This window comes from Sus scrofa, chromosome 12 (assembly GCF_000003025.6).
Source record: "Sus scrofa isolate TJ Tabasco breed Duroc chromosome 12, Sscrofa11.1, whole genome shotgun sequence".
Lineage (NCBI taxonomy): Eukaryota > Metazoa > Chordata > Mammalia > Artiodactyla > Suidae > Sus > Sus scrofa.
The window spans coordinates 39,996,858-40,023,167 of record NC_010454.4 but is presented as its reverse complement, the minus strand read 5'-3'; the positions used below and the strand labels follow the sequence as shown (position 1 = coordinate 40,023,167).

General features: G+C 50.8%; 1 protein-coding gene across 1 annotated transcript in view; it reads left to right on the top strand.

Moving 5' to 3' along the window:
- UNC45B (unc-45 myosin chaperone B) overlaps positions 1 to 25,914 on the top strand; it is a 34,115-nt gene extending 8,201 nt beyond the window's left edge. The window contains 15 exon segments of the mRNA NM_001113442.2: positions 623 to 790; positions 1,330 to 1,498; positions 6,057 to 6,227; positions 9,566 to 9,737; positions 10,392 to 10,692; positions 12,298 to 12,392; positions 12,538 to 12,679; positions 13,642 to 13,782; positions 16,211 to 16,338; positions 17,226 to 17,292; positions 17,970 to 18,083; positions 18,685 to 18,800; positions 19,481 to 19,598; positions 21,618 to 21,773; positions 25,642 to 25,914. Coding sequence (NP_001106913.1) covers positions 623 to 790; positions 1,330 to 1,498; positions 6,057 to 6,227; positions 9,566 to 9,737; positions 10,392 to 10,692; positions 12,298 to 12,392; positions 12,538 to 12,679; positions 13,642 to 13,782; positions 16,211 to 16,338; positions 17,226 to 17,292; positions 17,970 to 18,083; positions 18,685 to 18,800; positions 19,481 to 19,598; positions 21,618 to 21,773; positions 25,642 to 25,902 — 2,319 coding nt within the window. The 3' untranslated portion in view covers positions 25,903 to 25,914.

Below are 26,310 nucleotides of genomic sequence, written 5' to 3'. Positions count from 1 at the left end.
AATCCACCCCCCCTTTGTCTTTTTAGGGCCTCGCTTATGGCATATGGAAGTTCCTAGGCTAGGGGTCGAATTGGAGGTACAGCTGCCAGCCTGCGCCACAGCCACAGCAACGTGGGATCTGAGCTGCTTCTGCCACCTACACCACAGCTCACAGCAATGGCAGATCCTTAGCCCTGTGAGCAAGGCCAGGGATCGAACCTGGGTCCTTATGGAAACTAGTCGGGTTCATTACCACTGAGCAACGATGGGAACACCTTTCTCCCTTTTAAAAGACCTTATCCACAGGCGTATATATACACAGTTTTATTTTAGCCTACATACAATCAGAGTGAACTTGCCATCTGTTTCTGCTTACCAAGGTTTTTTCCAAGTTGCTCCTGAGTCTTTTCATTTATGACTTTAACCATATATTTCACCCAGTTGGCCTTTGTTGCAAGTTATTCTGTTTCTTGCTTTGAATTATGTTCTTGGACTATGTCCCCAGGGATCAGATCATGGGGTGAAAAAATAGAGAGCTGTTTGGAAGACCTAGTCCTTGCACCAGCCCCTGCCCTTGGCTCAAGGCCAAGGCCTCCAGAGCCAAACGTCCCTCATGACCTTCCTTGTTTCCTCCCTCCCTCAGGCCGCCAACAACCTCATTGTCCTAGGCCGTGAGGAAGCAGGGGCCGAGAGAATCTTCCAGAACAACGGTGTGGCCCTCCTGCTGCAGCTTGTGGACACTAAGAGGCCTGAGCTGATGCTGGCGGCCGTGCGGACCCTGTCGGGCATGTGCAGTGGCCACCGAGCTAGGGTGAGGGCAGGGGGTGGGGTCCTGGCTGCCAGTCTGAGGACCTGGCCTTGACATGTGGGCGGGGTGGGGCTGGCATGAATAGACCTTGATAAAGTATCGCCTGCCCATGACTTGGGTGGTCTGGTCCCAGATTCAGCGGAGATCCACCCTCTTGTTTTACCTTGGAGCTGGGAATGGGTCTGAGAAGTTGACTGAAAGTGGTTTATGAGGAAGAGTTGAATGCAAAGGCTATGCTCTTTTATATCTTTCATTCCTAAGTCTTCAAAATCCAGTGTGCATTGCGGCAGCATCTCTGTGTGGATTCCCCGCATTGCACGTGTTCTGTGCCTCCCCTGTGACAATGGCTGGGAGTTGAACAGCGCAGCTCCACCTCTGGGAAGGGGCATGGCTGTGTCAGGGGCCTTCCCAGGCCACGAGCCCCACGAGGCCTGGGCGTTAAGTCCCAACTGCACCAGCCGGCTGTCGCCGTTCCCTCGCCTGCATGGCAGCTGGAAGGGAAGGGCAGGCAGCTGACTGTGCTTCTTGCCGGGGGCATCTAGGCCACAGCGATTCTCCACGCAGTCCGGATAGACCGAATCTGCAGCCTCATGGCCGTGGAGAACGAGGAGATGTCACTGGCCGTCTGCAACCTGCTCCAGGCCATCATTGACGCTCTGTCCGGGGAGGACAAGCGGGAGCACCGAGGGAAGGAGGAGGCCCTGGTTCTGGGTAGGAGACAGGCTTCTGTTTTGGTTCCGGGTGGGGGGTGGAGGCCAGGAAGTGTCAGTTACCACCTTGGACTGGGTGTTGCCGGAGGTGGCCTGGTTTTATTTTATTTTATTTATTTTCTCTATCCTACTCTATTCCATTCTATTCTATCCTACTCTATTCCATTCCATTCCCTTCCCTTCCGTTCCATTCCATTTTTATTCTATTCTGATGGCCATACCCACGGCATATGGAAGTTCCCAGGCTAGGGGGTCAACTGGAGATGCAGCTGCCAGCTTACACCACAGCCACAGCAACACAGGATCTGAGCCGTGACTGTGACCTACACCGCAGCTCACAGCAATGCCAGGTCTTTTTTTTTTTTTTTTTTTTTTTTTTTTTTTTTTTTTTTGTCTTTTTGCTATTTCTTGGGCCGCTCCCGCGGCATATGGAGGTTCCCAGGCTAGGGGTCAAATCGGAGCTGTAGCCACCGGCCTACGCCAGAACCACAGCAACGCGGGATCCGAGCCGTGTCTGCAACCTATACCACAGCTCACGGCAACGCCGGATCCTTAACCCACTGAGCAAGAGCAGGGATTGAACCCTCAACCTCATGGTTCCTAGTCGGATTCGTTAACCACTGCGCCACGACGGGAACTCCGCAATGCCAGATCTTTAACCCACTGATGGAGGCCACAGAGATCGAACCTGCATCCTCATGGAGACTAGCCGGGTTTGTAACCCACTGAGCCACAATGGGAACCCTGGTCCAGTTTTATTTTTACAGCTATTTTCTGAGTATAAAAGTAACAGGCACGGCAGCATTATTTACAACAGCGAAAGGGAGAAGCAGCCCAAGTGTCCATTGATGGCTGAGCGGATAAACAAATTGTGGTGTCTGTGCCTACAGTGGAATATCATTCAGTCTTAACAAGGAAGGAGACTCTGACCCATGCCATGGCGTGGATGAACCTTGAGGACATTATGTCAAGTGAAATAAGCCAGTCACAAAAAGAAATACTGTGATTCCATGAACACGCGGTTTCTAAAACAGTCAAACTCAGAGAAACGGAAAGAAGAATGACAGTTGCCAGGAGCAGGGGGAGGAGCAAATGAGAAGCTGTTGACTCTTCGGTTTTGCAAGAGGAGAAAAGTTCTGTGAGTGGATGGTGGTGATGGTGGCACAGCGATGTGAAGCTACTTAATGCCACCGAACCGTGCACTTTATTTTTATTTTTTATTTATTTTTTGTCTTTTTAGGGCCACACCCACGGCATACGAAGTTCCCAGGCTAGGGGTTGAATCAGAGCTGTAGCTGCTGGCCTTACACCACAGCCACAGCAGCGCAGGATCCAAGCATGCTTGTGACCTACTGCACAGTTCATAGCACTGCTGGATCCTTAACCCGCTGAGTGAGGCCAGGGATTGAACCTTCGTCCTCATGGATGCTAGTCAGATCTGTTTCCACTGAGCCACGATGGGAACTCCTGAACTATACACTGTATTCTATGAGTATTATTTTTGGCTGCACTTGTGGCATGTGGAGGTTTCCGGGCCAGGGACGGACCCCGCGCCACAGCAGCCACTCGAGCTGATGCAGGGACAACGCTGGGTCCTTAACCCGCTGTGCCACAAGAGAACTCCATACACTGTATACTTTAAAGTGGTTACAAGAGCAAATTTTATTTTATGTATGTTTTACTACAATTTGAAAAAGTACCAGAGACTCATTGGAAACATCAGGAAAATTTAGAAATAAGTAAATGAAAAAAAACCCCAACCTGTAATCACCCCTATAGTTAATTACCATTATCACTGCCATGTATCTCCCTCTAGGCTTTTTGCTCTCCATCCATATAAATATCTATTCAACAAAGTTGGAATTCAGCCATGGGGAGTTTTGTGTTTTTCTCCTTTCTGAACGTTACATTAGTATTGCATACCATTTAATAGGCCTAAAGAGAATTCCTTTCAACTTGAATAATTATTAGCCTTTGTCTCATCCCTACATATATGCACATGCAAACTCAGGCTTCTTCCTGTACATCCAGGTTCTACACATTATTGCCTTGCCTGGGAAGGTCACAGAGGCAGGTGCACTCATAGGAAACGTGATCTTGGAATTCCTGTTGTGGCTCAGCAGGTTAGGAACTCGACTAATATCCATGATTCCTGGCCTCGGTCAGTGGGTTAAAGATCCAGTGTTGCCATCAGTGGTGTAGGGCTCAGATGCCGCTCGGATCTGGTGTTGCTGTGGCTATGGTGTAGGACGGCAGCTGCAGCTCTGATTCGTTCCATAGCCTGGAAACCTCCCTATGCCATGAGTGAGGCCCTAAAAAGATGAAGGAAAAAAAAAATCCCCAGTGGGCAGGGAAGACCTGGCATCCAGGCAAAGGCTTGCACTTCAAGCTCCCAGCATGTCTGAATCTGCAAGGAGTAAGATGTCTGTAAGGAGTTGAATTTCCTCTCTGCAAAACATTTTATGACATCAGTGTATTCAGAAGGGCATGAAGCATCTGTGGATCCCTGCCAGTTAATGCCTGGGAGTGAAGAACTTTCTAAGCATCAGAGCTATTCTAGAATGGAATGGGCTCATATCAAAGCTACAGTGAAGTATCGCTTCACTCTGGTCAGAATGGCCATCATCAAAAAGTCTACAAATAACAAATACTGGGAGTTCCCGCCAGTCCCTGTAGTGGGTTAAGAATCTGACTGCAGGGTTAAGGATCTGGCGTTGCCGTGAGCTGTGCTGTGGGTGGCAGACGCGGCTCAGGTCCCATGTTGTTGTGGCTCTGGTGTAGGCCGGTGGCTACAGCTCTGATTAGACCCCTAGCCTGGGAACCTCCATGTGCCACAGGAGTGGCTCAAGAAAATGCAAAAAGACAAAAAAAAAAAAAAAAAAAAATCTCACTGCAGCAGCTTGGGTTGCTGCAGAGGTACGGGTTTGATCTCTGGCCCAGTGCAGTGGATTAAAGCATCTGTCACTGCTGGAGCTGCAGCTTAAGTTGCAGCTGCAGCTTGGATGCGATCCCTGGCCTGGGAACTTCCATATGCTGTGTGTGTGGTCATAAAATTAAATAATAATAAATACTAGAGAGGATGTGGAGAAAAAGGAGCCCTCCTGTACTGTTGGTGGGCATGTAAATTGGTATTGTCCACCATGGAAAACAGTATGGGGGTTCCTTAAATAATTAAAAATTGAGCTATCATATGCTCCAGCAACAGGTGAATGGATCAAAAAATGTGATATAGGAGTTCCCTGATGGCCTAGGAGTTTAAGGATGCAGTGTTGTCACTGCTGTGGCTCAGGTTCAATCCCTGACCTGAAAACGTTCTCATGCCTCGGGTACAGCCAAAAAAAAAAAAAAAAAAAAGATGTGATTTATACAGAATATTACTCAACGATAAAAAATGATGAAAAAATGCCATTCTCAGCAACATGAAATTATTATACTGAGTGAAGTAAGTCAAATAATAATAACTGTTATGTGCTATCACTTATATGTGGAATCTAAAATATGATACAAAAGAACTTACAAAACAGAAACAGATTCACAGATAGAAAACAAATTTATGGTTACCAGAGGGGAGAGGGGTGGAGGGATAAATTAGGAGGTTGGGATTATCATATATATATATATATACACGGCTATATGTAAAATGGATAACTGGAGTTCCCTAGTTCCTGAATCCGACTAGGAACCATGAGGTTGCAGGTTCGATCCCTGGCCTTGCTCAGTGGGTTAAGGATCTGGCGTTGCTGTGGCTGTGACATAGGCCGGCAACTGTAGCTCCGATTAGACCCCTAGCCTGGGGACCTCCATATGCCGTGGGTGCGGCCCTAAAAAGCAATAATAATAATAATAATAATAAAAAGGATAACCAACAAGGACCTACTGTATTTCACAGGGAACTATACTCAGTATTTCATAATAACCTATAAGGGAAAAGAAGCTAAAAAAAGATATAAATGTGTGTGTGTGTGTGTGTGTGTAAGAGAATCACTATGCTGTGCACCTGGAACAAACGTGACATTGTACAGCAACTATACTTCACTTAAAAAGAAAGAAAAAAAGAATGGAATGGGCTGCCCTAAAAGTCAGTGTTCAGAGTGGCTGGAGGACGCACGGGGGGTGTTGTCGAGAGATTTCCTCCCTTTTTTTTTTCTTTTTAGGGCTGGACCTGCAGCCTATGGAAGTTCCCAGGCTTGGGGTCAAATTGGAGTTGCAGCCGTTGGCCGGCACCACAGCCACCCCAACCCCGAGCCATGTTTGCGACCTCCTCCACAGCTCACGGCCATACCAGAGCCTTTAACCCACTGATCGAGGCCAGGGATCGAACCTGAATCCTCATGGATATTAGTCGGGTTTTTAAGCCACTGAGCCACAACGGAAATGCCTCCTTCCCTTTTTTGGAGTGAGATGGGCCATACTATATATACACTCTAGGAAAATCCAGTATCTAGGAAGCAGTGTATTTGAAATTTCCCGAGTCCTTCCAGAAGCCTCTATCATCCCTGGTCCTACATCCCTGAGACGCCCTGGTCCTCTCTGTTTACCCCTGTCCTCTCCTTCCCCAGACACCAAGAAGGACCTGAAGCAGATCACCAACCACCTGCTCGACATGCTGGTCAGTAAGAAGGTGTCTGGCCAGGGCAGGGATCAGGCCCTGAACCTGCTCAATAAGAACGTCCCCCGGAAGGACCTCGCCATTCACGACAACTCCCGCACCATCTACGTGGTGGATAACGGTGAGGAGGGGCCGGGGCCGGGGCTCACTCCAGCCTCTCCAGCGGGCACCGGGTACCCCACACCCAGCAGGAAGAGGGAGGGCTGGGGCTCCTGTCTGGGAGAGGTCCTCATCTCCAACTGAAACGCCAGGAAAAGGCATTAGCATGTTTGAATCCACCAGGGGGCTGGTGCCGGTGTAGCCAAAGCTCTGATCTCAGGGCCTGAACACACCGAGGACACCACCAAACCCTGGGCGGAGTTTCCTGACAATTGAGGCAAGTGCCAAAAAAAACAAACCAGATTGCACATTCCATGGGGGTAATATTCCTGAGGTCTCTCGATTGATAACATTTTTCACAGGCCTTCCAGAAGGGAGAAATGGCATCCGTGCACTCGCTGCGAAGCCCAGTGACACTGTTCTAGGAGAAAGTCCCTAAATTTGTCAGCTCTAGGGCATCACCCCTCTCCTAAATCACCTTCTTCAGTTGTTTGGGAATCACACCTGTGGCTTTAAAATCTGCTGTGATAAATCCTTTCACGGGTATAATGACATGTAGACCATATTTTCGTCTTCCTCTTCTTCTTCTTCTTCTTTTTTTTTTTTTTTTGTCTTTTTGCCATTTCTTGGGCTGCTCCCTCGGCATATGGAGGTTCCCAGGCTGGGCGTCGAATCGGAGCTGTGGCCGCCGGCCTACGCCACAGCCACAGCAACATGGGATCCGAGCCGCGTCTGCAACCTACACCACAGCTCACGGCAATGCCAGATCCTTAACCCACTGAGCAAGGGCAGGGACCGAACCCGCAACCTCGTGGTTCCTAGTCGGATTCGTTAACCACTGCGCCACGACGGGAACTCCCCTAGTCAGATTTGTTAACCGCTGCACCACAATGGGAACTCTGACCATATCTTCTTCTAAAAGGTTCGAGTCAGCCTTTATCAGCTTGACATTTATTCTTTTTGGATGTCACACTTCCCTTGTTTGGTTTTCACAGATCCCAGCAAAGTTCAGGTGCAAGTGCTTAGCTTTGAACGAAATTACTCTAGTGCTCAAGCCCCGGAAATTACTCTCCCGGCCCCGCTTCCCGTCTTCTCTGCGTGGATTACAAAGGCTGGGCATTGACAAGAGACTCTTGTCTGCACCAGGACCTAGGCCCAACCACATGGCTTACGGGCTAGGGTGGGTGGGGAGCCATATCTGTCATTCTAAACACCCAAATGAATAGCACTTAGGTAGAAATGATACAGACTTAAAAATCGAGGTATCTGTGAAAAGCTGCAGTGGGGAGTCTGTAGGTTGTGCAAACGGGACTGGGAGACTTGGGTAAGGGAGCCACTGGGATGTCAAGCCTGATGTGAGTTTTGGGCTTCAGGAAGGAGCAAGAGATGGACAAGGAGGACGTCTAGAGTGTCCTGGCAGAAGTGCCATGAGATGCTCAAGGCGAGGGCAGAGTGGAAGCCAAGGATGGAGGTGAGGTTGGGGGCGTGGCAGGAGGTGGAGCAGGTGCATTTGAGGGAGGCCTTTGAGAGCCAGGATGGGGGGTTTGGGTTGGTTTATCAGGCCCCTTCCAATGACTCTCCAGTCCTGCCAGTGCTTCTGTGCGTGTGGTAAAATACACAGAGCACAAAATTATTTCCAGGCCCTTTTAATTCCCTGCTACATCCAGAGTTTCATAACTCCCAGTGTTGACTTTTCTTTTTTTTTTTTTTTTGCTTTTAAGGGCTGCACCCATGGCATATGTAGGTTCCCAGGCTAGGGGTCAAATTGGAGCTGTAGCTGCTGGCCTACACCACAGCCACAGCAATGCGGAGTCACGTCTGCAACCTACACCACAGCTCATGGCAACACTAGATCTTTAACCCACTGAGTGAGGCTAGGGATCGGACTGGCAACCTCGTGGTTCCTAGTCAGATTCGTTCCTGCTGCGCCACGATGGGAACTCCATCCCAGTGTTTACTTTGAATGTGCCTTGTTTCACTTACCTGCCCCATCCAGCCCAAGGCCTGACCAATTCCAAGCCACCTCTCCAAAAATCAAGCTGTTGTCCCTGAGGCAAAGGAGTCTAACAGCTCACATTGAAATGGGCTTTGAAATGGGACGTTGCTGGGAGAGGGTCCTGGCTCTGTCGCTTGCTAACTGTGTCATCTTGGGCAACTTACTTGAGTTCTCCATGTCTTGGTTTTCTGCTCTGAAAGATGGCAATCATGATTGCTACTAACTGGTAGGGTGAATGTTAGGATTAAATGAGATAATGTCTAGAAAGTTCTTGGCACATAGGAACTACTAGAAATTGCTTTTTTCGAGTGAATTATACCATCAGCGGCATTTCTATTCTGTTCTTGTTACATTTTGTTGTGATCGTTATACGTCGCTCTTTTCTCTATTATATTCTGAGCTTTTTGAGGTCAGGGCTGTCCTTTTTTTTTTTTTTTTTTTTTTTTTTTTTGGTAGCCAGTACCTAAAAGATGCTTGTCTGCTCATTCACACATTCATTCAACAAATACTTAATGGTTGAATTAGCCTGGTGGGTAACAAGAAGCCATGGAAGATTTTTTTCAACAGAAGAGAAGAGAATGGATAATGACCATAAGGAGTAAATATCATATTTACTAAATAAATGCGTGTCATGATGTGTCTGAATTGGCACTGGACAGTTTCCGTATGTTATCTTGTTGAGTCTTCAAATTCTGTGAGGTAGGTAGTATTTTCCCATTCCATTAAAAAAAGACAGAGGAGTTCCCATCGTGGCCCAGTTGTTAACGAATCCAACTAGAAACCATGAGGTTGCGGGTTCGATCCCTGGCCTTGCTCAGTGGGCTAAGGATCCAGCATTGCCGTGAGCTGTGGTGTAGGTCACAGATGCAGCTCGGATCCCACCTTGCTGTGGCTGTGGCATAGGCCGGCGGCTGCAGCTCTGATTAAACCCCTAGCCTGGAAACCTCCATATGCAGAGGGAGCGGCTCTGGAAAAGGCAAAAAGGCGAAAAGACAAAAAAAAAAAAAAAAAGACAAAGAAACGGAGGCCTGGGGAAAATAGTATTCGACGAAGATTATGCATCAACTCACAGAGTGTTAGCATTTGTAGGGTCCTCTGAGATCAACTCGTCTTGACTTGGTCAATGTGAAATCAGAGGCCCCCTAGCAGGAGGTGACTGGCTCGGGTAGGAACAGAGTCAGGTGTAGCACCTGGCTCCCTCGGCCCCATCCCAGTGCCCTTCGCTCTGGATAAACCACTGGCTCCCTAAAGGCGGGCTGGAGAGAGCTCGTGATAAGACAGGACTGAGCGACAGAGCGAGGAGCAGGTGTCTGTGAAAACAGAGCCCAGCAGGGATCTTACACTTGAGGCCGTCTGTGCCGCAGGCCTGAGGAAGATCTTGAAGGTGGTGGGGCAGGTTCCAGACCTGCCGTCCTGCCTGCCCTTGACCGACCACACCCGCATGCTGGCCTCGATCCTCATCAACAAGCTCTACGACGACCTGCGCTGCGACCCGGAGCGCGATCACTTCCGTAAGATCTGCGAGGAGTACATCACGTGAGTTTCCTGAAGGGGTGGGCTCTCTAACAGTCATCAGTAGCTGTGTAACAACGAAACTCACTCCAAAATTGAGCAGCTTAAAAGAAGACACAGCATTTATTATTTCTCAGTAGGACAGCAAGGTGGCAGAGGCTTGGCTGGGTGGTCCCGGCTTTGGCGCTTACAAATCACAGTCACATGGTGCTGGGCTGCCATCATCTGAAGGCACCAGGGCGGTCCAGCCTTCCAGGATGGTGCACGCATGAGGCTAGCACGTTGTTGCTGGCTGTTGGGGGGAGGCCATGGTTCCTCCCCCGTGTAGATCTCTCCTCCATGTAGAGTCTCCCAGGAGACTCCTGGTAGTTGGCCTCCCCCTTCCTTGATTCCAGTGATCTTCAAACTGGTAAACAATTGAGATTTCTGGGACCCTCTCCCCCACCATGACTCAGTAGTCTAGCTTGTCATAAACCTGAGAAGTTGTACTATTATCCTGTTTCCAGATCAAGAAGCTGAGGCTCAGAGAGGGTCAGTGAATTATGCAAGGTCACACAGCACATGAGTGGTGGATCTGCGATGCAAATCCAAATCTGTCTGCCCCCACTCCTCCCACATCTCACATTCCTCCCACCCCCCTCAGCCAGTTCTCTTGACCACACTCGCCCTCTGTTTTAGGGGCAAGTTTGACCCCCAGGACATGGACAAGAATGTGATTGCCATCCAGACCGTGTCAGGGATCCTGCAGGGCCCCTTTGACCTGGGCAATCAGCTGCTGAGCCTGAAAGGTGTGATGGAGATGATGGTGGCGCTGTGTGGTTCGGAGCGGGAGACAGACCAGCTGGTGGCCGTGGAGGCCCTCATCCATGCCTCCACCAAGCTCAGCCGTGCCACCTTCATCATCACCAATGGCGTGGCCCTGCTCAAAGAGCTCTACAAGACCACCAAGAACGAGAAGATCAAGATCCGCACCCTGGTGGTGAGTGGGCTGGGTGCCAGACACCAGGCAGGTGCCAGGGACACCAAGATGAATGAGACGTGGCCCCGTCCTTGAGGAGACCACACTATAGGGGGCAGCCAGACCCACCCACAGGCCCTTGCAGAGCAGGGTGATAAGCAAGAGGCTGTGAGAACACAGATGCAGAATGAGGGACCCTCGGTTTAGCCCTGGTGATGGTCTTCTCCTTGCTTTTTTTTTTCTATTTTATTTTTATTTTTTATTTTACTTTATATATAACAATTTTTAAATTATAACTGGTTCACAGTGTTCTGTCAATTTTCTTTCTCCCTGCCTTTTTTTTTTAAGGGCCACACCCATGGCATATGGAGGTTCCCAGGCTAGGGGATCTAATGGAGCTACAGCTGCCAGGCTACACCACAGCCACAGCCACACCAGATCAGAGCCACATCTGCGACCTACACCACAGCTCACGGCAACACCGGATTCTTAACCCACTGAGCAAGGGCAGGGATCGAACCCGCAACCTCATGGTTCCTATTTGGATTCATTTCCAGTGCGCCACGATGGGAACTCCTCTCCCTGCTTTTGAATGATGCTAATACTCAGCTTTTGTCCAGTAGATTGTTTCAATGCAAACTCCAAAAAGCCCCTTCGTTTCCTTAATCGGTTTCCATATAGCACCGTTAAACCTGTTGCATTTTTTCCATTTCCGTTTTACAGAAATTACTTTCCTTGACCTTTTTCTTTTTTTTTTTTTTTAACTTTACCCTTTTTTTTTTTTTTTTTTTTTTTTTGTCTTTTTGCCTTTTCTAGGGCCGCTCCCGCAGCATACGGAGGTTCCCAGGCTAGGGGTCCAATCAGAGCTGTGGCCGCCAGCCTACACCAGAGCCACAGCAACGCGGGATCTGAGCTGCGTCTGCAACCTACACCACAGCTCACGGCAACACCGGATCGTTAACCCACTGAGCAAGGCCAGGGATCGAACCTGCAACCTCATGGTTCCTAGTCAGATTCGTTAACCACTGCACCACGATGGGAACTCCTCCTTGACCTTTTTCTTGTCGACAGTTACAGTAAATATTTGAGTCATTGATCTGTTGGTTTTTTGCTGTTCATATCAATTTTTAGAAAACTGATTTTAGCTCCTGCCTTTGTGAGTTTTCTCTTATGGAAGATATTTTTTTCCAAGCAAGAGTCCAATTTTTCCTGGGTGAAAAATCTGCGCATCTGAGTCTGCCCCCCACAAAATACGATTTCACTGCCTGTTGTTTGGACCACAGATTTTATCATTGTGGTTTCAGATATGGTTAGTGATATCTTGTGTTGATTTTTCAAAACGATAGACCAAAAAAACATATGCAGCGGGGGCGGGGGGATGGTGGAGGAGAGGGGTAGGATAAAAACCTCCAGCTTTCTTTTCGGGTATCCACCCTAACCTGGAAGCCTCCAGGAAGCCCTCTTGGAAGAGGTGACACCTGCCTGACCTGGGTTCTGTGGGATGCAGAGAAGTTTATGCAGGCAAAGAAAAAGGGCAAAGTGTTCTGGCCACAGGGACCTGTTTGGGCAAATCCTTGTCCCCGAGCCTTGGTGCCTCTAATCCTTCAAATCTCTCCTCCTCCTCAGGGACTCTGTAAACTTGGCTCTGCGGGCGGCACGGACTATGGTCTCCGGCAGTTTGCGGAAGGGTCAACCGAGAAGCTGGCCAAGCAGTGTCGCAAGTAAGGGGGTCCTATTTCCCCAGGCCCATCATCTCCTCTCCGGGATGTGCCCTGGTGGATGCCAGAGCCTAAAAAGCCGCCCCCCTGAATCACTTCCCTCTCGCCCTGAGCCTGGGCACCTTTCCTCATGCCTCCCCTCCCCCAGGTGGCTGTGCAACGCGGCCATAGACACCCGGACCCGGCGGTGGGCAGTGGAGGGCCTGGCCTACCTCACGCTGGATGCTGACGTGAAGGACGACTTTGTTCAGGACATCCCTGCCCTGCAGGCCATGTTTGAGCTGGCCAAGGCAAGTGGGGCCCGGCCTCTGGCCTCAGCGACGTCGGCTGGATGCAGGCTCCCGGCATCCTTGGCGGAGCCTGGGCAGTTGTTTCCTCATCCTGACTCCACCCCTCCTCTTCAAGTAACCTGGGTTGAGCCTTGATTTCCCTCTGTCTGGCCCTCATCTTTCCTGACTGTAAAACGGGCTCATAATGCTTCATGCCCTCCAGGCAGTGGGAGGACAAACAAAAGGATATTTTTTTTTTCCGGGACCCCCTAGGGAGTGAGGTCTTGGAGGCTCGGAAAGCAGTAGGTACTGTAGCCTCATCTGGGCCCTTCCTCCCTTCCCAGTCCCTCCCACCCTCCCAGACTCCTTTCCTGCCACTAAACAGCAGCGGTGTGGGAAGGAGTTTCCACCAGCGGATGTCCAGCTCCCCCCCATCCCACCCGAATCTGATGAAAAGTAGAATGGACTGGGCTTCTTCTTCTCTTTTTTTTGCCTTTAGGGCCTTGTGTGTGGCATATGGAAGTTCCCAGGCTGAGGGTTGAATTGGAACTGCAGCTGGGGGCCTACGCCACAGCCACAGCAATATGGGTTCTGAGCCTCATCTGTGACCTGTGCCACAGCTCACAGCAATGCCAGATCCTTAACCCACTGAGCAAGGCCAGGGATCAAACCTGTGTCCTCATGGATACTGAGGATACATGCTACCGCTGAGCCACAACAGGAAATCCCTGGACTGGGCTTCCAAAGGGGCCCAAAGCAAAGAGCACTCTCAGAGGACCCCCATTCCTGGGGTGCTGTCCAGGGGGCCGGAATTTCTCCTGCCCGCTGTGCAGCCCAGTCAGTTTCTCTCCCCCCGGTGGGGCCATGTCAGCCACGCACCTCCCACACCAGCCTGCCCGGGAGGGAGCTTCTTAGAAGCAGCAGTTTGTTCTCAAGCTTCCTCTCTGCCTGGTGCCCTTCTATCCCCCACCTCCTGCCTCCAGACCCCCGACAAGACCATCCTGTACTCGGTGGCTACCACCCTGGTGAACTGCACCAACAGCTATGACGTCAAGGAGGTCATCCCCGAGCTGGTGCAGCTGGCCAAGTTCTCCAAGCAGCATGTGCCCGAGGAACACCCCAAGGTGGGGAAGGGGACTGCTGGAGGGGGGTGGGTTATGCTACCAGCCCTCCAGAGAGGTGGGAGGAAGGTTAGGGATGCTTGTGTACTGTGCGTGTATCCCGGACGATGTGGCGTCACATGCAGGTTAATTGAAGGAGCGCATTCTCAATTTCCTCCACTAGGTGGCACGCGTATTTTTTTTGGTTTTGATGTTCTCCGGGGGCGGGGCAGGGAAATCAACAAATTAGAGTCTGAGGAGTTCCCGTTGTGGCGCAGTGGTTGACCAATCTGACTAGGAACCATGAGGTTGAAGGTTCGATCCCTGGCCTTGCTCAGTGGGTTAAGGATTTGGCGTTGCCGTGAGCTGTGGTGGAGGTCGCAGACGCGGCTCGGATCTGGCGTGGCTGTGGCTGTGGCTGTGGCGTAGGCCGGCGGCTGCAGTTCCGATTCGACCCCTAGCCTGGGAACCTCCATATCCTGTGGAGCGGCCCTAGAAAAGGCAAAAAGACAAAAAAATAAATTATAGTCTGAGAAGCCAAATGGAACCGTGATGGACGTTTTGCAGTTCATGCTGTTGATTTCATGGACATCAGACAGCTATGGTTCATGTTGCCAATATGTATACAGATTTTATTTTCTGGGAAATCTGGATTTGGATATATGGGTGCTAAGTAGGAATAATGAGAAGAGAAGGGCCCTCTGTCAGCCAACTAGATGGTGCAAATTGCCCTGGGGCCCTCCCCAGTGATTCCTTGCATACAATTGTATATTTTGTATGTAGTTTGCCTACGAATGTATATGCATCTATTTCCAGCCAGTAAAATAGTTAATTTAAAAAAAAATGATCAAAGTAACATAACCATGTTGCAAAACAAAAAGTTGGTCAGTAGAGGGGGAGAAATAGCCACTTGCAGTAACGTTATCTCCCCTGACCACTGTTGGCATTTTCATATGTTGTATTACCTACCAGAGGCTCCTTTTTTTCTGTACATTTTTTTCTGTTAATAGTTATAATCAGGGAGTTCCTGCTGTGGCGCAACAGGTTAAACTGCAGTTGCCGCTGCGGCTTGGATTTGACCCCTGACCCAGAAACTTCATATGCTGCAGGTGTGCTGAAAAAGAAAAAAAAACTTGTAATCAGAATGTAGTTATCATTCTGTACCCAGTTGGGCAGAAACAGGTGTTTCCCACCCTGCTATGTCATTCTCTGGGTCGTTTTTCAATGCTGCATGGGATTTCAAGCAGGCAAGTGTGTGTGTAGCATATTGTTTCTGTGAGGTTCAAATTTGGCTTTTAACAATTGCCCAGGACTGTCAGCCTCTTCCCAGCCACCCTGAGGAGTACCTGTAGAGACTCATCAACCCCAGGCTGACCTGGGTTTCCAGCAAAACCCGATCCATTGTTGTGTCAGCTTCATCTGCTCCCTCTCCAACCAGCTCCCTGCATACCCACCCTGCCCCCACGTGCAGCCTAAGGGAAAGCCAGCCTTTTGCAAGAAAGTAACATATAAGTCATGTGGTGTTGTGAGTGATCTTCCCTCTGAAACTGACAGTATTAACGGCCTGAACCAAGCCAGAACCCAGATTGGGACTTGAACCCAAGGTTTTATTTTTTTTTTATTTTTAAATTTTATTGTCTTTTTCTAGGGCTGCACCCACGGCATATGGAGGTCCCCAGGCTAGGGGTCGAATCAGAGCTGTAGCTGCCGGCCTACGCCACAGCCACAGCAACGGGGGCCGAGCCACGTCTGCGACCTACACCACAGCTCACGGCAACGCTGGATCCTTAACCCACTGAGCAAGGCCAGGGATCGAACCAGCAACCTCAGGGTTCCTAGTTGGATTCATTAACCACTGGGCCAGGATGGGAACTCCCACCCAAGGTTTTAAATTAGAATCTCTCACCCTGTGTCTGGACTCACTGAGGTTTAGGTTCTTCATGTCTCCACGTGGAAGGAATTCAGAGAGAGACAAAGTGATAGGTAAGACATAGATTTATTAAGATAGGATGCTTGTGAGAGGAGGCTCTGCCCCAAGGATCTGGTGGGCTACAGTTTTATCACCCAAGGGGAGTGGGGGTGGGAAAAGCCCGCCTCTTCCTTTCTGGGAGTAGTAGCTCCTCTTTAGTATCTGGTAAGGGGTGCATTCAAATCCGTAGAAGGGCGGTCCTCAAACTCTTGCCCTTGGTCTGACTCTGAATGCAGGCTTCATCCCACCCCCCATCCAATGACCTGAGGCGAGTCTCAAGGCTCCACTAATGAAGCAAACCTGCCTTATTCCGATGGCTTTTTTGAGCAATTTATTTACTTACAGCGATCTTCCAATGGCCCTAAGTTTCCCTCGTTATCTGTGGTCCTTTATTGGGGCTTCTAAAAATACCTGTGTCTACTCCATCCCTGTCACCTCTATTTCGGGACTGATTTCCTTGCCGCCGCCTTTTCATCTTCCCAGGACAAGAAGGACTTTGTAGACATGCGGGTGAAGCGGCTTCTGAAGGCTGGTGTCATTTCAGCGCTGGCCTGCATGGTGAAAGCAGACAATGCCATTCTCACCGACCAGACCAAAGAGTTGCTGGCAAGGTGCGGCTGCAGCGTGCCAGGGCTGGGGTCCAAGGGGCCTGGAGGCAGGAGGCTGGGCGTGGGAATGAATGAGGGAATGAGCCAGTGGGGGCAGGGAGAGAAGTCCGAAGGGGACCCACATGGCTGGCCGGCCATCCCAGGTGCAAGTTTGCCCTGGGAGGGAAGAGGTCACTGTCCATTTGGGTTAGCTGGTTCTCAGGTCCCGCAGTTCCAGAGAGGAAGGGCACAGTTTCTGGCAGCCCGATGTGAGGGGGCAGACAGGCTCATGATTACAATACAGTGCAGGGGGTGCTGTGATAGGGGACATACAGAGGGCTGGTTGGGGTGCAAGCCATGTCCTCCAACTGGTCAGACTGAAGGGTAGGTGGTGGGCGGTCACGAAGGCCTCTGGAACATGGGACAACTCTCGGCCACCCTGAAGGACAAAAAGGAGCCACTCCAATGCAGGGGAGGGAAGGGTTCCTGGCAGAGGGAACAGCGTATGCAAAGACACTGAGCATGGAGGGAGAATAAGTGAATGAGGACGAGGTTCTGGAACGCGCGTGGAGCATGGCACGCACAGGAGAGAGTAGTGCTGGATAAGAGCAGAGAGAGAGGCAAGGGCCAGGTCACAGAGGTCCTGGGCTGCCTCCACGTGGAAGGGTTTCTCCTGGGTGGTGGGCAGCGGGAGCTGTTTGTTATCTCCCTAAACAGGGATGGGGTAGCTCTTAGTAGCTGCATGAGGCCTCACTTCCTCCCCAGCCACTTCTGTCCACTTCCAGGCTTAATTTCAGGGCACGTGCACGCTGGTAGCACTTTCCAGGCTTTGACAGGGTCTGACCGGTTGGCCTCCTGATGCCCGGGAAGGGTGGGCTTGGAACTGAGTGTCCTTGATCTCTGCCCTCCAGGGTATTCCTGGCACTGTGTGAGAACCCAAAGGACCGAGGTACCATTGTGGCTCAAGGCGGTGGCAAGGTAATTGGGTGGGAGAAGGTTCTCATCTAGAAGGCCCTCCACTGGGCAGGAGCACACCCGTGTGCGTGTGTGTGTGTGTGTGTGTGTGTGTATGTCTCTGTGTGTATGTGCATGCACACTCTTTGCCTGGCCCCAGAGTAATGCTTTCCCTGTCCCAGTTCGACCACTGGAATGTGGTCATTCAGGTTTCTGTACTGTCTGTGCCCAAAACCAATTTCTGCCCAAGTCTGCGGAATCCCATCTATCCTCCTTGCTATTGGAAGGAAGCCTGGTGCAGATAAAAAGATAAGCGGGCTTTGGAGTTCCCATTGTGTCTCAATGATTGACGAACACAACTAGTATCCATGAGGATGTGGGTTTGATCCCTGGCCTTGCTTAGTGGGTTAAGGATCCAGCATTGCTGTGAGCTGTCGTGCAGGTCGCAGATGTGGCTAGGATCTGGTGTGGCCATGACTGTGGTGTAGGCTGGTAGCTGCAGCTCTGCTTTGCCCCTTAGCCTGGGAACTTGGATATGCTGCAGGTGCGGCCCTAAAAAATTTTTTTTTCTGTGATGCTCCAGCGTTGACTATATTGCAGTCTTCCTGAACTTCAAATGGAACAGGCAGCAGCAGAGGGAGGCTGGGGAGAGAGGCCTCTGCACGTCTGTGACCAAGGAGTGACTGTGCCCTTCCTTGCAGGCCCTGATTCCCCTGGCTTTGGAGGGCACAGATGTGGGCAAGGTGAAGGCAGCCCACGCCCTAGCAAAGATCGCTGCCATCTCCAATCCGGACATCGCCTTCCCCGGGGAGCGGGTGGGTAATGGGTGTGGGGAGGGGGTGGTTATGGGAGGAGTCAAGCCTTTCCCCTTGACACCCTACCCCTGGCCTGGGAGGGGGCATGGTGCTGTCACAAAGAGCGCAATGAATCAGGGGTGTGTGGGTTCCAGGCCTGGCTCTGCCTCTAACAAGACTGTCCTCTTGGAAACTCAGTTACTTCATCAGCAAAGTAAAGAAAGTAACCCCATCCCTTAAGATTGAGTCAGGAGGTCCCTTTGTGGCTCAGTGCTAATGAACTTGACTCGTATCCAGGAGGATGCGGGTTCAATCCCTGGCCCTGATCAGTGGTTAAGGATCCAGCATTGCCTTGAGCTGCAGTGTAGTTCTCAGATGAAACTTGGATTTTGTGTTGCTGTGGCTGTGGTGTAGGCCAGCAGCAGTAGCTCTGATTCGACCCCTAGCCTGGGAACTTCCAAATGATGCAGGTGCAGGCCTAAAAAGCAAAAAAAAAAAAAAAAAAAAAAAGATTGAGTCAAACATTGGGTGGGCAGGTGCTTTGGAAATTTCTAGAGCTGGGGGCACCTAAAAGGCAGAGACTAGGGAACAGTCTCCACCTGTCCTCGACCCCTCCCCACAGGTGTATGAGGTGGTGCGGCCCCTGGTGCGTCTCCTGGACACACAGAGGGATGGGCTCCAGAACTACGAGGCTCTCCTAGGCCTCACCAACCTGTCTGGGCGGAGTGACAAACTCCGGTGAGCGGGGCGTGGAGGGAGCAGGGGTGGAGAGAGGGGTCCCGTGAGGTGTTGGTGGAAATGGCCCTGAGGACGGGCTCAAGGATCGGTGGGTAGAAATGACCGAGGGAGGCATTCGAGTTAGTGCTTGGAAAAACCAGAATGAATGTACAAAGGGATTGTAAAGACACGTCCTTCTGAAGTAGTAAAAAAAGATAGCCAGGAGTTCCCATCATGGCACAGTAGTTAACGAATCTGACTAGGAACCGTGAGGTTGTGGGTTCGATCCCTGGCCTCGCTCAGTGGGTTAAGGATCCGGCGTTGCCGTGGGCTGTGGTGTAGGTCACTGATGCAGCTTGGATCTGGCGTTGCTGTGGCTGTGGTGTAGGCCGGCAGCTATAGCTCTGATTTGACCCCTAGCCTGGGAACCTCCGTATGCTGCACATGCGGCCCTAAAAAGACAAAAAAAAAAAAAGAAAGAAAGAATCTCCAATGGGGGGAGGGGCGTGTTCATCCCAGACCCCGTTGCTATGGCCAGGGTGCTGAACTGGGTCCCTGGGTGGCCCTCCCGGAGCTGAGGAGGGATCCATGGCATCCAAACCCTGCTGGTCGAGGATGGGGCGTGGCGCCTTGTGGCTACAGACCCCGACTGCTCGGCGCAGAGGACTCAGTGCCTTCTTCCTCCACCCCTCCCACCCCAGGCAGAAGATCTTTAAGGAGAAGGCCCTGCCGGACATCGAGAACTACATGTTCGAGAACCATGACCAGCTGCGGCAGGCCGCCACCGAGTGCATGTGCAACATGGTGGTGAACAAGGAGGTGAGGGCTCAGGACGGGGACCAGAGTGACCGAGGTTTAGAGGGTCGGGTCAAGGTCAGGGCCTGGCACTACACTGGGGCTGCTACAATGGTGTTAAAGTAGCGTTTTGCCAGAGAACCTGGGAATCCCGGAATCTTTCCTGGATGACGCTCCCCCTCTCTGTAGGGACCCCAAGAATATGGGAACGGCGATAAAAGAAAATGTACAAAATAATAGCATCCCTTAGAGGGGGCTTCGACCCCAAAGCGTGGGCTGGATGGGCTGGAAGTGCCATGTCCCCCAAGTTAGTTACTGAAGAATCTCATAAAAAGGATACAAGGCCAGGGCCTCTGAGAAGTCAAGAGAGCCTATGGGGTTCCCCGGTTGTGGCTCAGCGGGTTAAGAACCCAATTAGTATCCATGAGGATGTGGGTTGGATCCTTGGCCCTGCTCAGTGGGTTAAGGATCTGGCGTTGATGTGAGCTGTGGTATAGATCACAGATGCAGCTTGGATCCCGTGTTGCTGTGGCTGTGATGTAAGCCGGTGGCTGCAGCTCCCATTCGACCCGTAGCCTGGGAACTTCCATAGGCCGAGGGTGCAGCCCTAAAAAGAAAAGGAAACTATATACAGTGGTCCTAACAGGATAGAAGTTCATTTCTCACTCACATTGGGATCAGGTGACTCCCTTCCAAGCGATGAAGGGGATCCAGTGGGGAGCCAGGCTTCTTCGATCATCAGTAACTATCCCCCCCTCCAAAAGAGAGAGAACTGTCTCCTTTTCTGCCACCTCGGGAGTGGTCTCCATTCAGATGGGCGTGGGGAGGGAGAAAGTCCACTAGCTCTCTGCCAGGGTGGCCTGGAAGTGACATACATCACTTCCATTCATGTTCTACAAGAAGAACCAGGTCAAGGACACATTTAGAGAGTGGGGGGCGGGAGGATGTAGGTCTTTGGGGGCAGCTGCTTCCCGGGAAATGGGACTCTATTGCCCATCGCCGCGCTCTTACCTCGGAGGACGGCTGCTCTGGTTTCAAGGAGAGGCAGGTAGAGGTTTTATAACCTGGGCAGCTGTGACCTTTGACCCCTTTGGTGTTCCACTTCTAGGACACCCGACCCAACAAAATGCCCTTATACTTAACCAACCAGATTTTCACTCTAAAGGGGGGTGGGGGTGGGGGTGGGGGTAGGGTCGGTGTGCTCTTGGCCATGTCAGCACCCTGGGCTCTGGGTGTCTCTTCTCCTGGCTTTCCGGTCCTGAGAAGTCTCATCTCTCGCCCGGTGAATGTATGGCAGCTCCTGAATACCACGTAAGCTACCTGAAGGTCCCCTGACCTTGCCGAGCCTCTGTGCCTCCAGGGGCTACACATTCATTTTATGGCAGACCCTGAAGGCCCATCTGTTGGGGAAGAAACATCCCAGGCTTCCCCAAACAGATGTGAAACACAGCTCTTCAGGCAACATCCATCCTTCAGGAGTCTGTGCCTGCCCTCCCCCCAGGGCTGGATAGCTGAAGGCAAATAGAGGTGAGAGCGAATGCTGGGTGGAGAGTCCCTTATTCCCTTTAACCTTTTAGCTGGAGAAGTTTGTAGCCCCTTCATCCAGCTAATCAGAGAAGACTTCCTGGAGGAGGTGTCATGGGTGAGCACTCAAAGGAAAGCTCCGGAGTTCCCGTCGTGGCGCAGTGGTTAATGAACCCAACTAGGAACCATGAGGTTTCGGGTTCGATCCCTGGCCTTGCACAGTGGGTTAATGATCCGGCGTTACCATGAGCTGTGGTGTAGGTTGCAGACGCGGCTCGGATCCAGCCTTGCTGTGGCTCTGGCGTAGGCCGGCGGCTACAGCTCTGATTCGACCCCTAGCCTGGGAACCTCCATATGCCGAGGGAGCGGTCCAAGAAAATGGCAAAAAGACAAAAAAAAAAAAAAAGGAAAGCTCCGAGGGATCTTGGGTCGGAGCCCGTGGCTGCAGATGCCTCTTTCCCTCTGCAGCCTGGGCAGGTGGGGACTTTTTTCTCTGAGCCACGTACCTGCCTCCCACAGGTACAGGAGAGGTTCCTGGCTGATGGGAATGACCGGCTGAAGCTGGTGGTGCTGCTCTGCGGGGAGGATGATGACAAGGTGCAGAATGCGGCCGCGGGGGCCTTGGCCATGCTGACAGCAGCACATAAGAAACTGTGCTTCAAGATGACGCAAGTGGTGAGGAGGGGCCCTGAGGGCAGGGAGGGGTTGGGAGGGTTCTCAGGAATCTCCCTACCGCCAGGCCACACCTGTAAGATCCCCTGAGGGGAGGCCAGCCCTCTATGGTAACCCTTCCCAGCTCCTGGGTATCCATTCCTACCACCTAAAGAGAGGAGACTCTCTATGCTTCGGCTCCTTAGCCTCATTATTTGGACTCCCTAAGGTGCTAACTCAGGTCATCCATTGCCTTTGGTGGTGCTTGTAACTCATCACTTAAGAATAATAGCAATAATAATAACAGCACTAACTACTACCCTGGAGCCCCTGAGCTCCCCAAGAGAAGCATGGACGTGTGGCTGTGGCGTAGGCTGGCAGCTGTAGCTTGGTTTCAGCCCCTAGCCTGGGAACCTCCATATGCTGCGGATGTAAAAAGAAAACAGCAAAAAAGAGAAGCATGGATGTGACTGGGGCACTCCAGGGTTTGGCAAAGAGGTTGGAGAGTCTCTTCAGTGAACATGATGAGCAGACCCTTTGGTGGGACTGTGGCCATCTCAGTAGGTGTAATGGGTGTGATATCGACATAGTCATAAGCACAGGGATGCAAAATGAAATTTTCCTTATTTCCTCCAGCTGGACTTAGTTCGTGGCCAACATATTCACTGATGGTGAAAAATGTAAACATCTTGATTCTGATGTATTAAAGCAGGTCTGCTTCCAAGGGAGGCTCTTTTATTTTATTTTATTTTTCTGTCTTTTTTAGGGCTGCACCCGTGGCATATGGAAGTTCCCAGGCTAGGGGTCGAATCGGAGCTGTAGCCACCGGCCTACGCCAGAGCCACAGCAACTCAGGATTGGCGCCACGTCTGGAACCTACACCACAGCTCTCAGCAACGCTGGATCCTTTAACCCACTCAGTGAGGCCAGGGATCAAACCCACAACCTCCTGGTTCCTAGTCAGATTCGTTAACCACTGAGCCACAACGGGAACTCCCAAGGCAGGCTCTTTTAGATAGCTGGCTTAAGGCAGGGGTGTGTGTGTGTGTGTCTGTGTGTGTGTCTGTGTATTTTCTAAGTTCCACAGGGGCTTTTGCTGCCCCGACATTGGGGGAGGGGTCTCTCTCATCCTGCTTGGTCCTTGGCCTTGGCCTTGGCCTTCAGCATTTTCCGTAAGGCAAGCTTTTCAAAACTGTAAGGTGTCTAAGAGTCACTTGGAGGGCGGGCTAAAACATTTCCCCAAGATATTCTGATTCGGCAGATCAGAGGTGAGGTGCTGCCAGTCCAGGGACCAAAGGCTGCTGCCCTAAAGCAGCTTCTGCTGAAGTAACTGGTCACACACCCCTGTCATGAGGCCTCCACAGGGCGCTGTGTGACCCCTCCTCTTACTGTGCTCCAGGCGTTTCCATCTATTGCATCATTCCATCCTCTCGACACCCCTGTGTGGTGGGCATGATTTTATTACCCTTATGTAGGAAGACGAAACTGAGCTCAGAATAGCCCAAGGCCACACAGCCAGTTAGGAGAGGACTGGAATCCTTCCTGATGGCAGCCCACACCTGGCCACTTCTTCTGTCCTCCCGAGGGGCTCAGAAATCCTGGCTGCATTCCTATTCCAGGCAGTGGTCAGTTATCCATCAGCGTTAAATCTTTCCCTGAACCCTGCCACAGCTAGCTGAACCTTCCCCTCCTTTCCTTGTGGTAGGAGTCTCAGTGCAGAGCTTATAAAAGTCTGCCTAGAAGTTTAGAAGTGGGGAGTTCCCATTGTGGCCTAGCGGTAATGAACTGACTAGATCCATGAAGATGTGGGTTTGATCCCTGGCCTTGCTCAGTGGGTTAAAGGATCCAGCATTGCTGAGAGCTGTGGTGTAGGTTCCAGACGTGGCTCCAATCCTGAGTTGCTGTGGCTGTGGCCAGCAGCTACAGCTCTGACTCGACCCCTAGCCTGGGAACTTCCCTAAAAAAGCAAAAAAAAAAAGTTCAGAAGCAATAATTTGCTTTTCTTCCTCTCTGTGTCTGTCTCCCTATCTGAGAGCAGTGCATGTAAAAAGGTTATCTGCGCTGACTAGTGAAGGGTAACAGGTATGAGGAAGGGGAAATCGTTGGATTAGTGCCTAAAAGTATCATTCCTGTCCACTTGTACTGCTGGGCCCTTGCTATGCTCCAGCCCCATGCTAAGCCCTTTCCATGCATCCGATCACTAATTCATCACAGTGTTAGGAGGTAGGCATAGCAGATGACAGACGAGGCTCCTGAGGCTTAGAAAGGTTAAATAATCTAGTGAAGGCCATGGAGTTGGTAAGTGGCTGTGCTGAGACCTGAGCACTAAGGCCCTCTGACTCCAAAACCCATGCTGATAACTGTTCTACTCTATTGCCCATGTGTGTCTGTTGAATGTGGCAAGCCTCCTAGTTCTCTTCTCAGCTCCATCTCTGTCTCCTGGGGTGATCAGAGTGGTCTAGCACATGTGATTGGGATGTGTCACAACTGGGATTGGAGGAGAAGATACAGTCCAGATTCCAGGTTTTTTTTTTTTTTTTTTTTTTTTTTTTCCTGCTTTTTAGGGCCGCACCTTTGGCATATGGAAGTTCCCAGGCTAGAGGCTGAATTAGAGTTGCAGCTGCTGGCCTACATTACAACCACAGCAGCTTGGGATCCGAGCCACGTGTGTGACCTACTCCACAATTCATGGCAACGCTGGATCCTTAACCCACCGAGCGGGGCCAGGGATAGAACCCACAGCCTCATGGTTGCTAGTTGGATTTGTTTCCACTGAGCCACTAGGGGAACTCCCAGATTCCAGTGTTAATTCAAATTGAAGTCAGAGCTGGTGGAGTGCATGTCTAGGGCAGGTCTCTAAGGACTCCTGGGATGGCAGAAACAGGCAGTGCACATGCTCTCAGGGTCAGAATCCTTCTTTCTGAGCACCCTCCATCTTTGTTCCACTCAGACATGCAGTGGGCCTGTCCCTCTGCGTCTCAAGATGCTTAAAAATTAAACAGCTGTCCTACACACAGTACAGCACAGGGAACTATATCCATTCTCCGGGGAGAGAACATGATGGAAGGTAGTATGAGAAAAAGAATGTGTGTGTGTGTGTGTGTGTGTGTGTGTGTGTGTGTGTATGAATGACTGAGTCACCATGCTGTGCAGGAGAAATTGACACATCACTGTAAATCAACAGTACTCTAATAAAAATTTTAAAAATTAAAAAAAAAGGCGTTTCCATTGTGGATCAGTGGTTAACAAACATGGATCCTAGCATCCATGAGGACTCGGGTTCGATCCCTGGTCTCGCTCAGTAGGTTAAGGATCTGGTGTTGCCATGAGCTGTGGTATAGGTTGCAGATGCAGCTAGGATCCGGAGTTGCTGTGGCTGTGGTGTAGGCTGGCGGCTACAGCTCTGACTGGACTTCTAGCCTGGGAACCTCCATACGCCAGGGGTGCTGCCCTAAACAAAACAAAACAAAAAAACCCACCACAAAATTCCAGGCTGAGCCCATTAAAAAAATAAATAAATAAATGGATGGGTGGATATTTATTCTCTACTATTTACTGTGACCATAGCTAAGTTCTTCTTTTCTCCCTGAACCTGTCCCTCCACTTATAAAATGAAAGGGATTGGATTATTTGGAGTTCCTTCTAGTTCTCCAACTCCTGCTTTGGCCCTGGGAAGGAGATGGGGGTTACCCAGCTGGTCCCAAGGAGCTCAGTAGGCATATGCTTGGTCCCACACAGAAAACCAGATGTATGCTTGTCCTTTCAGAGCTCAGAATCTGAGCCTGGCCAATGCCTTCTGTTTATCTGGCCCCAAATCTCCATTCTCAGTGTTCCCCCCCACCACCCCCTCACTGATTCTTCCAACCTTCCCTATCTTCCTTCCCACCTCCAGACGACCCAGTGGTTGGAGATCCTCCAGCGGCTTTGCTTACATGATCGGCTGTCTGTCCAACACCGGGGCCTGGTCATTGCCTACAACCTGCTGGCGGCTGATGCTGAGCTGGCCAAGAAGCTGGTGGAGAGTGAGCTGCTGGAGATCCTGACCGTGGTGAGCAAACAGGAGCCCGATGAGAAGAAGGCAGCCGTGGTTCAGACAGCTCGGGAATGTCTCATCAAATGCATGGACTATGGCTTCATTAAACCAGTGTCTTAGAGGCCCAGAGGGCCGCTCCTATACTGTGTTGAGTTCTGAGCTGAGAACTCCTGGGCTGTCAGTTCAGCCAGGGATCATAGCAGCAACAATGAAGTCTCCATATCAAAGAAGGACTTGATTGTTCTCCGAGTTGTGAATTGTCCCCTTTGCCCTAGGAAAGTTTGGATGTTTCATTAGCTCTCTTGCTCCTTATATCTGTCATGCTCCAGAAATTCCTAGAGTAATTTTCATCAGTGATTAGGAAGACAAATTGGATAATTCTTTCTGTACCCATTCCAAAGGCCAGGATAATGGGCTGAAAAGTTTATGTTTTGGAAAATGGATCGTGTGGTAAGATAGAACCTAACAGGTGTGTGACTATAAAGCTAGTGCTGGTGCCTCTGGATGCGGAACTGTGCTGGGTTTTCT